The sequence below is a fragment of the Aethina tumida genome, chromosome 1 (genome assembly GCF_024364675.1).
Source record: "Aethina tumida isolate Nest 87 chromosome 1, icAetTumi1.1, whole genome shotgun sequence".
NCBI lineage: Eukaryota > Metazoa > Arthropoda > Insecta > Coleoptera > Nitidulidae > Aethina > Aethina tumida.
Genome location: NC_065435.1, coordinates 11,201,926 through 11,218,121, shown reverse-complemented (window position 1 = coordinate 11,218,121; position 16,196 = coordinate 11,201,926). Strand labels below are relative to the sequence as shown.

At 34.2% G+C, this 16,196-nt stretch overlaps 1 protein-coding gene across 3 annotated transcripts; it reads right to left on the bottom strand.

Moving 5' to 3' along the window:
• Positions 1 to 121: 121 nt before the first annotated feature.
• Positions 122 to 14,320, bottom strand: LOC109608806 (laminin subunit beta-1). Of its 3 annotated transcripts, none has more exons than XM_049961084.1 (17): positions 13,949 to 14,320; positions 6,935 to 7,017; positions 6,827 to 6,880; positions 6,475 to 6,594; positions 5,923 to 6,178; positions 5,187 to 5,869; positions 4,950 to 5,138; positions 3,798 to 4,898; positions 3,600 to 3,743; positions 2,929 to 3,549; positions 2,579 to 2,875; positions 2,332 to 2,523; positions 1,843 to 2,276; positions 1,255 to 1,788; positions 1,037 to 1,200; positions 839 to 980; positions 122 to 787 (listed from the first exon to the last, which is right to left on the bottom strand). In XM_049961084.1, exons 2-17 carry the CDS (start codon positions 6,996 to 6,998, stop codon positions 323 to 325), a joined length of 5,460 nt encoding a protein of 1,819 aa, XP_049817041.1. In that variant the 5' UTR covers positions 6,999 to 7,017; positions 13,949 to 14,320; the 3' UTR covers positions 122 to 322. The 3 variants fall into 3 exon arrangements, with proteins under 3 accessions (XP_049817041.1, XP_049817040.1, XP_019880916.2); XM_049961083.1 differs by lacking the exon at positions 13,949 to 14,320 and adding an exon at positions 10,795 to 11,071; XM_020025357.2 differs by lacking the exons at positions 6,475 to 6,594; positions 13,949 to 14,320 and adding an exon at positions 10,795 to 11,070.
• Between the last annotated feature and the right edge of the window lie 1,876 nt (positions 14,321 to 16,196).

The window sequence follows — 16,196 nt, the reverse complement described above, 5'->3', positions numbered from 1 at the left end:
CCAACTGTGGTTTCTAAATAAAGAAGTTAAGGAAAAATGTGTTTTACCACAATTAATTTTACAATATGTAAAAATTAATTAAGTAAATTAAGTATTTAGTTTTTGGCAAATAAAATATCAGTCAACTAAGTTATTGTTTTATTTTCTCACTCAATAAATACATCCATAGCTTAATGTAATAGGCAGTGATTACACATTGGTATAGATATTAAAAAAATATTCAATTAAAATAATGTTAATAGTATAACTTATTTAAAAAATTAATAAAAAATCTCTTTAAAACTGAAATACAGTTATTTATTGCAAGTTGCTATTTACAAAATTACGTACACTGCTTATAATAATCCACCTTTCCTTGGAGTTCGTTAGTGTATCTATTCATGTTTAATATTAGTCCATTTAATTTATTTTCGAGGACACTTAATAAGTCGTCCCTCGAACTATTTTCGAGCTTTTGAATGTCCTCAAGAGTCTTTGTGACCTTGTCTCCCAAAGCAAAAGCTTTCGTTATCAATTCCTTGGACCGTTCCTTGGATAATTTGACACGATTCAAGTCCTGGTGAAGTTGGTCCTTCGCATTATTGTATTTATCCTTCAACTGGTTGAAGTCGTCTTGAGTTTTTTCGGCATTTTTCATTATATTAACGGACTCTTCCATTATTTTGTCGGCATATATGCCATTGTTGGTCGTATTGGCTTGAAGCTCGTTCAGTTTCTGCTTCATCTCGTGAATATGGTTGCTGATTTCCGATGTGGTGACCTGAGCTTCTTGCGTCTTGTTTCCAATCTATAAACAAACAAATTATAATGGAATCAATGAAGTTTAATTAATTTGTACCTCGTATAATCTGGATTCAACTTGTTCGTAGTCCCTCCAAGCAGTGTCAATAGCATCAGAGGCCTCCTTCTGTTTTTCATTCGTTATATTCAACGAAGTTTTTATTTCCTCGGCTTCGTTGAGAAGCTTCTGCGATTGCTCCCTGAAATTAATGCACTCAGTTAACACCTAAACAACTTTAAACCTAACGTGTATTACTTTCTTTCCAGAGCTTGCATCTTTAATTGGTTCACTTTTTGTAAGTCGTGTTTGGTGGCCTCAATAATTTTGTCGGTGTTTGCTAAACGGTCCACCGATTCCTTGATTTGTTGCGCCAATTTCTCAACCTCACTCCTGTTGTACTTCATTTCAGTATCCAAGATCTGCAAACAATAAAGTTATAGACCTGTTGTAAATCAACAAAAACTTCCAATTACTTGATCAATAATCTCGTTCAACTCTTCAGGTTGTGTATGGTTTTGTCCCAAGAACTCCTTCATATCGTTCAGCAACTCAGTGGCGTTATTCAAGGTGTCATTGGTCGAAATTAAATTTCCTCTTATTTTATCGAATACTTCCTGAGATAAATCTCTTGTTTTTTGCGTATTAATGTGAGAAATATTCCTAATAAACTCATTAGCTTCTGACTCCTTGTTTCTTAACGTCGTTTCAGTATTATTGGCAATGCTAACTGCCGTTTCAGCAAGTTGTTTGGCACCGTTTTCGCAGGAGAACTGATTGCCGCAACTTCCACATCCAGCACCGCCACATATTTCATCACAAGGAAACTCACTTCCGTCACAAACAAGATGGTTTAATTCGGGAATTTGGTCGTTTAAGCTGTTAATTTTATCTACAATGGAATTCAGTGCATTTTTATTGGTCTCCAGTTGCTGTTTGTAAAACTTTTCAGTTGTATTTAAGTGGTTCTCTGTAGCTTTACATCCTACGTCTGCTTCTTTGATTGTTTCCTGAAAATAAGTCAATCAAATAATGTTGAAGGGTGGTTTGGCGATCAATTTTACCAGTGTGTGTTGAGCTTTGTTTGCAGCAGCATCAGCTTTGTTCTTTGCACTCTTGATCAAATTCAGGGCTCCTCTTACATTGGCTTCTTGCAATTGAGTGCCGTTTTCTTCCAACTCCTTTGTTTTAGTTTGTAAGTCTATCATCTTCAAGTTTAGTCTTTCCAGCTTCAAGGTTGTGGAGATCTGATTTTCTTTTGTGTTGTCTAGAAGTTCTTCAACATCCTTCAGTTTACCGTACTCAGTTTGGTTGATTTGATTTCTCAGCTTCAGCAATTCTTGCTCGATTCCTTCTACGTTAATGTCATCAGTGTTATTGAGTAACTGTTCAGCTTCGTCCAGTTGGTTTTGCATGTCTTCAAACTCTTTCGTGTAAGCACCAGTGGCTCCAACCTTCTTAATGTCCCCAGCTCTTTCAATGATGTCCAAGGTGTTATCTAAAAACAATTTGACGTTTGAATTTTCGTAACAATTAAGAAGATAAAAACATACTTCTGACTTCTCCCAAAATTCTATCCCAGTTGTCGAAGCATTCACCGCATGGTTGGCAATTAGGTGAGTCACCAATGTATCCTCTGGCACATACATCGCATCTATATCCACCGATGCCAGGTTTACAGACGCAGGCGCCAGTAACCATGTCACACTGACTTGTTTTTGAACCATAGGGGTCACAGTCACATGCTAAAATCCACATTATCTAATTAAATAGTTCTGATGTATAATAGTTTGTCCTTACGTTTGCATTCTTGTCGTGGATCACCATAGAAATTCCTCATACATTCATTACATTGTCTACCTCCAAAACCACGAGCACATTCGCACTGACCATCAAATTCGTTACATTGCGGACTAAGAGAACCTTGTGGGTCACAGTCGCAGGGTTCGCAACCCTCACCACTGGCAATCTTCCAGTGGAACTCGATACATTCGTCACAGGTGATTCCCGCAACGTTGGGATAGCAGTTACATTGTCCACCTTCTGGATTGCAAGCACCTGCTGTGGCGTTGGATCCAAGAATGAAGCACTGACAAGCTACAAAGAAATTGGTTAGGCGGTTAGGTTAATCAAGTTGAATGGCTCCTTACGTTGACACCGTTCGTCGGGCCCGTATCTAAAGAAACCAGGTCTACAAACTTCGCAGTGGTCACCGGTGGTGTCGTCAAGACAGTTCTTACATTTGCCGGTGTGCGGGTCACAATTTCCTGGAGTGAGGTAATTAATTTTGCCGCTGCAGTCGCACGGTTGACAAGAACCGCCGGGCACCTCCGGATTTCCAAAATAGTTGTCGGAACAAACGTCACAATGCAGACCAGCGTATCCTTCCTTGCAGTCGCAAATGACATCTTTGGAGTAGGGGTCTAGCGAGCAATTGTCTGCGTACGAATGATTGGAGCCTGGGCTGCCTGGACATGGGCAAGGTCTGCAGGGTATGTCCACACCAATCCTAGGGTCACCGTAGAACGTTTTAACACATTTCTCACAATAGTGACCTTCTGTACTATCTCTACAACTGATGCAAGCGCCGGTACGGGCGTCACAAATATCCGCATGACCGTTACAGTCACATCTTTGACAGTTGGGGAAGTTCCAGAACCCTGTGCGACATTGGTCGCATTCCCTGCCGTACGTGTTGGCTCTGCATTTACATTGGCCAGTTGTTACATTACAGAAGTTGTCCAAGGAGCCAATGCTGTTGCAATCACAAGCTACAACGCAAAGATATAGTTGTATATTTATATAGGACAACAATATTTACCTTTGCATCCTTCCGGCCCAAAGCCGTAAGTACCAGGGGCACATCTATCACATTTCCTTCCAACAACGTTGGGTTTACATTGGCAGTAACCTCCGGTGGAGTTGCACAGCTTACTTGTTGAGCCAGTGGGGTCGCATTGACAAGCTAAATTAAACCAATGATTGAAATCCAAATAGCCACGTTATTTAATTAACTTACATGCAGCTCCATTATTGAAGTAAGCTCCAATACTGACGTGGTACTTTTTACAAATCTCTGGTATTTGTGTGTGGTAAGCGTTGTGCATCAGTTCGTCACAGTTATATCTGGTGTATTCAGCTAACCTGTCTTCAGCAGCAACAGACCCGTGGAAGATGGGAAGTTTATCAATTGACGGAATCAAAACAATTGAGTCAATTAGTACAGAAGCTGAAGGTGTTTCTTTGTCGAAGCTGTATCTTCTGAATTCCAAGGTGACTTTATAAACTTTGTTTGCTTCTAGACAAGAAGACGGTACTACTTTGATTGACGTTCGGTCAGATAATAAGGCGACACGTTTTTTGTCATTAATGAGGTCGTAGTCCTTACACGGGCCGTTTGGATCTATGTAATCAGGTCTGTGAATTGTTACATCAACATCCTCCCAGGCACCAGGTAACAATGGTTCGTAACGGATGATAATATCGTAATCTGTTGATGTTTTGATGTCATCCACAACAAACTCCATGTAGTTTCCTTCAGTGACTTTATTGAAACCTTCTCCTGTCCAGGTGTTCGGATGGCCATCACGGAAGGGTTCTCTGATTAGTACCTGTCCATTGGATTGGGCGTTCTCAGCTTCGTATAGTAAGAAGTCTAAATTAACCGTGTAGTATTGTTGAGCAGGGGTGTCACAAGTACGGCCAGTCATAAAGTCTCTGCATCTACATTGACCGGTAATAACGTCACAGTTATTGTCGTAAGAACCACCCATATCACAATCACATGGTGAGCAACCGTAGTCCTGTTCCGATAGTCCCCAATATTCCGGCAAACACTGGTCACAGTTACTGCCAGTGACGTAACGTTTGCAAGTACAAGTACCGTAATCAACGTTGCAGCCTTGATTGTCAACAGTACCCAAGGTGTTACAGGTACAGGGTTGACATCCTTCTGGATTAGCTTCAGTGAAGTTCCAGTATCCATTTTTGCAGCCATCACAACGTCTACCTTCCACGTTAGCCTTACAGTGACATTTACCGGCTACCAGACCATTGACTGTATCTGTAATTGAGTCGCAGCTACCTCCTTCCAGGGAGCCTCTTGGATCACAATCGCACTCTGAAAATTTAGTTAATTACACACGTTATTGAGTAGGTGTTTGAACTGTACCTCTGCAAACTTCGGGATCTTGTATGTCCTTGGTCGGGTCTCTGTAGTAGAAGGGTTTGCACTGCTCACAGTTCGACCCCATGGTGTTGTGTTCACAACCATCGCAAACACCTCCACTTACCTGACCCGTGGCTTCGTACAAAGCTGGGTCGTAATGGCAACTCGTCGCGTGGTTGTTACAGTTACATCCTACAAAGAAAACAAGTTACACAAGTTAAATATGGTGATGGCACATACTTTTGCAGGCGTTGGATTGTTTTCCAATGGCCGGCCTCCAAGGAAGGTCGTTGAAGAAGTCTTCGCACTGCTCGCAGTTTCTGCCTTTGGTGTTGTGGGTGCACTCACATCTTCCGTGCACCATGTCCGCCTTAGGTTTGATGCCGGGCAGCGGGAGGCATCTGTTGGCGTGTCCGTAACACGAGCAGGAACCTCTCACAACCATGTCGGTGATCGCGTAGTAGTACTTCTCTTGTATCTCCGCTCTTTTGTCGAGCAAATCGTCACCCAAGGTGTGCAACTTGGTGAAGTTGATACGCAAGTTGGTCATTTTCAGCAAGCTTTGCACTTGTTCGGAGTAGGGGTTGAGGATTGAGACGGTACGGGGGATGACTTTGTAGATGATTTCACCGTCCGTCAGAGGGTCTATCCCCGAGTAACGGCTTTCGCAGATCACGTCAGTTAAGTTGGTTGGGTCTCCTTGTCTTACGCCGGGGAAACTTTCCGTACAATTGTGGGCGAAGTACCGGTAGACTTGCCAGTTCTTCCCGAAGTCGTCGGATCGTTCGATCAACATGGCCGCAGGCCTGAACGTTTTGAACGTTATTATCATGTGGGTGAAGTGGAACTCGGCTTCCAAGTCCAACTGGATGTACACGTTTTCCTTGCCATTCTCCGATTGCCACCAGGTTTTTTGGTTGGTTCTGTTTGAGTGATGAGGTTAACAATTTTAATTACTGGCATGAAGTATACTTACCCCGGGAAGACTCTGTAGACTATGTTGCTGATGTTGTGGCTCTTGACGGAGCCGGGCCTTTCTCTGGCGCTGGAGTCACACCAGAAGCACTTCTTCCTGTCCTCTAAGTGGGACACTATGCAGTATCTTTCTTGCTTCTCCAAACCACATGTTGATGAGGCGTACAACTGCTTTTCTCTGCCTATCAGCAGGTTTCCAGTGGCTGGGTAACATGAGCTTTGCTCGCACGGGTGTGGCTTTCGTGGTTCATACACACCTAATGATGAAATCCCGTATTAGAAACTGATTTGGTTGAGGTGTGGGCGTAGTCATGCCTGTGCCTTTGTGAAGTTAGTGTGGTTAAGGCATCAAACGTGAAACGAAAATTGAACTTGTCGACGCCGGTTTGTTGCGTCGACAAGTCCAGTTGTGTTATGAGGTTAAGAGAGCCGACCACCAGGGAGAAATCCAAAATAAAATCAAAAACATGTTATACATTCCACGAAACGAATACAAGTCATTCTAGTAATCCTTCACCGTCTTAGGGAGTGTGTGGTCACTAGAAATTTTTACCCTTATTAATATTATTGCGCAGATGATATTTGAGTACGTCAGCGAATGGATGAATTTCACCATCGAGATCCTGGTCTAAATCTGGTGGAGGTGGTTGATCACCCCTAAGTATTACCGGTGCTAATCAAACAAATTATAATTTTTTATTTATGCCAAACATGTTGTGTGTTCTGTGGAACATTTCCGTGTTGTGTTGTCGAAAATCTATTGATATTCTAGTCAAATATTTAATGAGAATTAATTAGATAAGTTACTGAAATATTTGAGTAGATATCAATAAATAAATCAATTAAGAATGAACTGCGTTAGTCTGTGCAACAGTGCTTATTTTAAGTGTGTCAGAGATACTTACCCTTGTTACCCCTAAATCTTTGTCTGTTTCCACTATACTGAAACTGTGGACTTGCTGAAAACAACCAAATTTAGTACCACATTTCTGATAAAACCTCCAACAACTTACTTTCTGTTAAAAATATAAATTGTAAGAAAATTAGGAACCATATTCCAGACGATTGTCTATACATGGCGAATTTTTGGTACGTCCTGGAACAACAAATAAACATATTTTTACATTGTGAATTCATAAAACAACTACAAAGCAGCTTCCTGTCGCAAACCTACCAACCATTAATTAACGAACAAGACGTCTGGTCTTTAGAAAATCTAAATTTAAATTTATGTGGAGGCTAAACTACGAACCAAACCAAACGGTTATGGTGTATGAGCCATGGTTAAAATTACATTCAACTTAGACACAAAACATGGTACAAAGTTATAAATTAGTTATACAAACACTCCGTATTTATTAAACAAATAAACTCAGAATTAATTAGCAACAGTTGTAAAAAATTCTACTGATGGTTCGTTGCAATTAAACACTGTAATTGACCGAAAAGTGATCTAAAATAAACCGTGATGGTTTGTCTTCCGATTACGTCATACATAAACAGAACTATAATAAAATAAGGCGGCTCGTTTAATCGAATCCGGTGCTAAATTATTTGTTAGGTACTTAGTAGGACTAAAACTTGCATTTCCTGGTAAATACCTAATTGAACTCGGCTTCTTGGAAAATCAATCGAGATTATTCACAGCACCAGTCCGTTTCGGATTGATTTAGATAATGTGACCGTACATAAGATAAATGCCGAGAGGTCAACTCTCTTTGTACAATATTGTGTGTGGATAAAGGTTTTTATGTTTGTAAACTCACTATTGGGGGACCGAGGATCAGATTTACAAGGGATCAATGTACCAAGTCCTTTGGAAATTATGATTTGAGGTGCTTTGAAGGTTTTGTCATGAAAAGAATAAGTACCTGTTCGGTTATATGAATAAATAATAAATTACTGGAAAATAGCTGACATATTGGAAGCCATTTTTTATTTATTATTTAGTGGGGTCAAGAATTGATGATAAAATGAATAATGAAAGAATTGTTTCACACTAGTGTAAGTGAATAAAATATACAATTCTCGTTTTTCATTTTATTGCCATTATGTAATAGACAATTAATAAAAAATAATGTGGTTCTTGAAATGAACTGTGATTTTATAGAGTTGAAAATAATCGAATGGGCATTTCAAGGATGTTTAAAATTAAAATCAATTATATCATTTATTTGCAGACACATTAAACACTAATTGAATGTTATATTTGTATTAAGAACATCCAAAGACAGTACCAATTTGAACACCAAAAATATAAATGGAATCAAATTGTGTCCAATGAAGTAATAAAACATAATTTAAACACTTAAAAATTTAGAAAATCCCCATATTGGTTATAAAATGTGTTTATTGGAAAGGTATATGATTATTAGATACCAACAAAGTAGTACCGCGTATGAAAAAATATATATCTGTACGATTAAATTTGTATAGAAAAATAAATATAAATATTTAAATAAAAATATACCTTGTTCCAATAATATTATTATTATATAGTAGAATAAGGTAGTACCACATATGAAAAAGTATCCAATTGAAAGATTAAATTTGTGTGTAAAAATAAATATGTATTACAGGCTTAAATAAATAATACCTTACTTCGTTAGAACTAAATGACATTGTGGAACCAAAAAAGTAGTACCACTTAATAAAAAAAATAAAATATATCCAATTGAAAGATTAAATTTTTTGTAGAAAAATAAATATAAAAAATTTAAATAAATAATACTTTGCTTCGTCAATATTATATGGAATTATAGAACCAACAAAGTAGTACCACGTTCAAAAAAATACACAACTAAAAGATGAGAAAGAAAAATTATGTAGATAAATAAATATAAAATACGGATTTAAATAAATATTTTTTTTTTTGGGGAATATTATATAGAATTGTAGAATTAAAAAAGAAGTACCATGTACGAACAAATTTTTAAGAAAAAAATATAATTTGTGTAGAACAATAAAAATAAAATGCAGTACCACATACAAAATATAACTACTGAAAGATTAAATTTGTGTAAAAAATAAGTATAAACGTAGATTTAAATAATAAATTGACCAATATTATATAGAATTGTGAAACCCACAAAGTAGTACTAGGTTCGATAAAATACGCAACTAAAAATTAAATTTATGTGGAAAAATAAATATAAAGTGCAGATTTAAATAAATAATAATAATAATAAATAATAAATTATGGAACCAAAAAAGTAGTACCACGTATGAAAAAATATCTAAATAAAATATTAAATGAACAAAAATAAATGTAAAGTGAATATTTAAATGAATAATATTGTACATATCCAATATTATATAAAATTGTAAAACCAGCAAAGTAGTACCATGTTTAAAAAATACGCAACTAAAAGAAAAATAAATATAAAGTGCAGATTGAAATAAATAATACTTTCTTTTGTCAGTTTTATATGGAATTGTAGAACCAACAAAGTAGTACTAATTGTACAAAAAATATCTAAGTAAAAGACTTAATTTGTGTAAAAAAATAAATATAAAGTGCAGATTTAAATAAACAATGTTTTAATATTATATGAAATTGAAGAACCAACAAAGTAGTACCCCATAAAAAATAAGTAACTAAAAGAGTAAATTTAGTATAACAGTAAATATAAAGTCTAGGGCAGTATTATATGAAATTGTGAAACCAAAAAAGTAGTACTAAGGATGATAAAAAGACTAAATTCGTATAAAAAAATAAATACAAAGTGCATATTTAAATAAACAATATTTTAATATTACATAAAATTGAGGTACCAACAGAGTAGTACCATGTTAAAAAACACTTAATTAAAAGTTTAAATTTATGTATAAAAATAAATATAAAGTGAAGATTTAAATAAATAATACTTCTATAGAACAGTATTATATGAAATTGTGGAACCAAAAAAGTAGTACCACATATGAAAAATTATCTAAGTAATTTATATATAAAATTAAATATAAGTGCATATTTTACTAAGCAGTACTTTGTTAACATTATATAGAATTGTGTAACCAACAAAGTAGTACCACGTTAGAATAAGTACTGCTAACTAAAAATTTAATTTCGTTTAAACAAATAAACATAAAATATAAATTTAAATAAATAACATCTTGATTTCAAATAATTTATTTAACACAGATGTAAATGTTAAGCCTCTGGTAGTGCAACATAAAATTTAATGTGTTTTGTAAATGTGCACAAAGCGAACGAAAATAAACATCAATTGCGAACGTTCGGTACGAGATTTTCGTATTGCGGTACCATTTTTCTACAAAATATTCGTCGATAAACCGGTCCAACAATTCGATTTTTCGTATAAAATTAAACTTGTTTCCATATATGAATGGCAGCAAATTACAACTCCGGCATTATATGCATTCTGAATCCATTATTAGATATGTCATTGATTACATCACTATTATATTAAATTTTTATTAGATGCTAATATTTCCTGCAGACAGACAACATTCGGCATATTTAACAGCGTCTGGATTTATAAGTCTATCGATTCAATTTATTTGGTTGGGGAGGGGTCACGAGGATGGAATTTTTTTCTTGGTGTGGTACCACAAGGGCACATTTTAGTGCGCCAACTAAACCATTTGTTGTGACAACGAAAATTTAAAAGTGGCAACCGAAAACACATGGCGGCATCTCAACAATTAATCAAATTAATAAGTTTACGTACCTTAGTTGGTTGGTAACATTAGTAAACAAATCGGATAAATTGCATTAATGAACAAACCATGAATTGGCTAGTGATTAGTTACGGTGTAAATTTGCTGAATCCAGTAATTGGATCGTTTCCCGTATTTAACGTTTAAACAAATCTGTTGTTAACTTACGAAAACGATTAAATAAAGTATTTACCTATGGCAAAAGTGCGCTTATAAAATCGATTCAACAAAAGAAATGGGCTTTCACTTGACACAGTGGACGGAAGGGCTTGTAAAAATTCGTGATGTTGCACATGTTTACACCGAAAATCTCTCCACTATCTAAACACTATATTTTGTATCCGGTCCTATTTTTTTCCAAGGGGGTAATGCCCTAGTCACAATTTTAATGCTTGCGGTGCTTAAACACTAAAATATACACGGTTTATATATATATACTTATACAACGAAGCAAGCACACGGACCCGCTGCCGTATCGAGGTACTCGACTGAACTGAGAAACAGAACCATTGTACCAGAGAGTCTCTCTGATTGTACCACTAAGGCCCTAATGCAGTGGCGCACCATCAGCCTCTTGGGGACAGACTCGGTCAGGTTATTTTTGGAACTAATCGTGGACCGCTCTCCACTGCGCTTCGGCGTCTTAAGTCAGTTAATAACGCTGTAAATGTGTTTTCGGTCTCGGTTAAACGTTTATGTGCCTCACATAATTTGTGATCAATGCTTTTATTGAGTAAAATGGTTGAAATTTACGGTTTTTGATTCACTCGTCGATGTGGCACTTAATTAATTCTTAATTATGGCAATAAACGACTTCTCAATAAGACATTTTTATTAATTTGATTTGATCAATACAATAAACGGCACAAAAGCACTTATAAATTTCTTATAGGTCAAATTAATAAAAAAAAGTCTGGATATTGCAGATAGTAATTTACATTTTTAACGTTTATTTTAAATAATTTTTATTCAATTCAATTCAATTGGTGAACAATTTATTGCCTTATGCAAGTAAATTTGTCACGAGAAAAAATACTGTGTACTTAGAACTGAAGAAAAGATCAACATCAGTTTTGACTCCCCCTTCAGAACTACGTAAAAAGTTGGAACGCAAAAATAAGTAATAGTTACATGTAGAAACATCCAAATTATGTGGTAGATGAGTTAAACTACAAATTTAACAATTTGAAACTTTCTTTGAGTCTCTTGCTTTGTCATGAAGAAGCTGAAAGCCTTTTCTATTGGCTTTTTGACTCCTTTTTGAGTTTTTCATAAAGTGGGTCAAATGGTTGAACGTTTGACCTCTTGAGAGGTAATTAATATGTAAAATTCATCTCATAGTTCACCATACTTTCATCAAAAACTTTCTTGGGTTAAAAGTTTTATCAAGTACTAGTCCATCAAGTTTACCAACTTCAACTCGTTGTCCAAATCGTTGAGAATAGTCGGAATCAACCCAAGAAACAATACAATCAATTAAAGGTTCAATTGCATTGCGTGCAATTGACAATTGTCAAATGCCTAACCTCACTTAATTTATGTGGAATCCATTTGTCCAACTTTTTGATTAAATTCATTACATGAAGATTCTTTCTAATGGTTGATTAATCTCAGTTTATGACTGGCCTATTTTTAAGTATTGCACGAAATTTGCTTAATTTCTTCGTTGGAACAGGTTTCAGGACGACCTTGACGTTGTTCATCTTCAATGCATTATTTGACACTTTTATCAGACTTCATCACTTTCAGCATCATCTCTAAATGCTTTGAGGACACGACGTTCTGTCCCTGTTGCTTTAAGTTAATTTTTGAACTCATAAACCACTTGAATACACCATTTTTGACCTCAAAATAAAATGTAGGAAGAAAATAGGGAACCTTTAAAATAATATATATAATTTTATTCAAAAATGTTTAAATATAACTAAAATTTTCTCAAATAAATCATGAACAAAGAAAGTAAATTACTTTTTAATTTATAACTATTTAAATGAGAGATTTATGCATAATAAAAATTCAAATGATAATGTAAACAAGTCCAAATTTAGATGTTTTGTTTAAAGGTAATTTGCTGATATTTTAAAAACAATCCTTTTATAATATTTTATAGTAGATATTCTGTGGAAATTTTTATTTATAAAACTAGAGAAATATAAAATTAAATTAAAACAGATCGAATAATGAAGAAAATCTAAATAACATTTTTTCTTTTTTTCCCTCCTGAAGAAAATACAGTCACCTCAAATTTAAATTTCAGAAATTGTTCTTTTCTTGCCCTATTTTCTACGTCAGTAAATATTTTGTAAACTATTAAGCTTTTCGTATTATTTGCACATTTTAAAAGAAAAAGGTACTCTTCAATATTGAACGTGTTTTGATTGCTCCCAAATTATGATCACCTATTTTAGTAATATAAGTCGAGTATTTTATTATTAGTATTAACTGTTTAAATAACAATGAATTTGAATATGTGGATAAACCAAATATACAATTATAGTCACTAACAATAAAATTAATAGTAAAAATTAACAATTCATACATTCATTGATTAATGAATTTCGATGTGGTTTCATTCTACTACAAATTTACATAAATCGTGTTCTGTGAATCCCACAGTAAGACAATGCCGGAAGCTCATTGCTACGAAGGTTTTTCAAAGTTCATATTTCTTAGGTGTTGAAATATTAGCGTGTAATTATCGCAAATTAATTTAAATTAAAATTACATGCTTGTGTTTTTATAAAAGAACACATGCGACAGTAAGTAAATATAAGAAAACAAATAGTTTTGTTCATATGTGAATTATTCTTATCGATGACCTCAAAAAGCCATTAAAATTTGTCGGTTTCTAAAAATGATTTGCTTTATGACATAACAGATCTGTGAGAAGTTATCTCACATTTGTCACCTTTGACATATTTATTCCAATTTATTACTTTTATATACAATTAAAGATCCATACATATAAATGCATCATATATTTATTATCTGTGAGGGACAACTTTTGGAACCACCAAGTTTTGGACCTGTTTCCCAATTTCTTCTATTCTTTCTTGCACTTTTTTCAATTTTATGATTGTTTAAAACTTTTACTTGAAAATAGGTAAGTCACTCTTCTACTCAGTTGTTCTTTCAGTTTATGAAATTTCATAAAAACATAATTAAAACCATTAAACAACAAACAGGTAAAGACTTGATTTTAAATAATTATAATAATTACCATTAATTTAATGTGCTTGTTAACATTTGTGTGGAGAATTGATTGTTTAAAACCACTTTAAAATAAGTTTCGTGTGCCAGAAATTTGGAATATTTTCTAGGTACCGTCACTAGTGATAAAAACTTACCAGTCGGTCTGTGTGTATGACCGTCTGAACGTGCTGTAGTGGCGTTAGCTCGGAGGCGCTAGTCTTATCCAAAAAAAGTGCTTGTTAAACGAAAAGAACGTATTTCACTTCCAAGTTTAGACTACGCACGTCGCCGACACAGCAAAATTATCGTGGTAACGATTCTTTAGTTTGTCCATTGAAATGTACACTATCGTATTTTCCACCACTGAAAACTTGAAAACATGTGTTCAACAAATGGTACGGAACAGTGTTGAGCCCGGCCAGTCGGCTCACTTTTTCTCGTTTATCGTGGTCTTATCGAGTGAAGAAATTCGGTTGGATTTAATATTATTTTCTTTGATTTGAGGACACTGACACTGATTGATCTTCGACACTGTTATCAACTTCTGTAGCGTTTCGTGGTGCTACTAAAAAGAATTTTTATTTATCAAATTTAAAAATATATCATAATGAAACTCTTATCATTTCCGACCGATGAAGTGTGGACTTCCTGTAGATGCGTGGGCGACCGGATAATTTGCATCCGCATATGCCACATTCATTTTTGTCACAATTTTTCAATTACTCAACCACAAATCAAAATATATTCACACCATTTATTGAGGCGTCAAGTCTTTATACAGGGTTGGTTATTCAATTAACTATATGAAATTAAAGTATATCAGTAGATAATTCTGGTCATTCTATTAGATACAACAAAGTTGTTGACATTTAAATTGGGATAAAATTAAATGAAAGTACCAAGCACTCTGTGTAATAATAAATTTTAATAGTAGAGATAGTGGTGACCAGAGACATGGCACCCATTACAATTTATTGTTAATTAGGAATTGCACACATCTACTTAAATGCAATCAACATATTTTATATTTTATTTCAAATAATTCACTATATTAAATTAAATGGAAGTACTAAGTACTCAGTGTAACCAGAGACATGACACACATTAAGTCTTAAAGAAAAAAAAGATATATATGAAAATTGTAAATATTTTGTTGGGTGTCCTTTGTTTGTTATGTGAGACATAGATTCAATGATATATTGGCAACATTTGTTTGAAATTAGTTCTACGACTCTTCAATTAAAATCCACAAATCTAAATTTTATATTTTTTGATGTTTTAATCGAGACATGTTGTTCCATAAGTTTTCAATTGGATTTAGATCTGGACCTTGTGCTGGCCAATCGAGAACCTCAACATAATTATCTTTTAAGCAATTTTGAACCACTTAAGATGCTGCTTTGGATCATTATCATGCATAAAAATCCATGTAACTGGTAAATTATCGTTGGCAAATGGTTCCATTACATCTCTCATGATTTTTCTATACATGACACGGTTCATTTTACCAATAATTTTCTATAATGATACTATACCATGCCAAGAAAAGGAACCCCAGACCATAACGTTTCCTCCACCGTGTTTCAAAGTCTTTGTAGTGTGTCTAGGCTCCAAACTTCTATTTGGAGGATGATGAACATATTGTTTATGGTACCATCTGACTCTATTTTCATCCTTGCAAATTTTTCTCATTCAGTCGACGTCTGATTGTTCTACTAGACATACTGATATTGTATAATTCAATTAATTTTTTATTTGCCTAGAAGACATGAAAGGATTTTGTTTATTGATTCTTCCAATTTGTTTGTCTATAAAAGGAATTGTTTTTTTTTTTGTTAGGACGTTTTCTTATTGTATTTTCAATAGAGTGTGTTGTTTCATATTTGTTAATAACATTGTAAACCATTTCAGGGGAGCATCTTAAGTTTTTAAAGATGTCAGCAACATTTAAACTTTGATGTTTCATCATGTTATTTATTATTTGCCTCTTATCTTGTGTGAGTTATTCAATAAAATAAAATAAATCCTATTAAGAAGAAATTCTTAAATTAAGAGTATTGTTAAATAGTGTGACAAAAAAAAAACGTATAGAATATTGAAATATATTTTTTATGATTCCTGGACAAATTTTGTATTAAATCCATAATATATTTTAAATTTTGTGCTATTTCTTTGGCCACCACTGTGTACAAAAAATAAATAAAGTATAAAAAAAACTATTTTAATATATTGTCTTATTAATTAGGGAACATCAAATAAATGATTTTTTAAGTACTGGAGCTTAATTTTTAAAATTAGTAGTCATATTTGATACAGTATTGTATGTGAATTAAATTCATGATAACCCATGAATGATTTATGTTATCAGTCCGAATGTATTCTTAAACTTATTTCATTAATAAA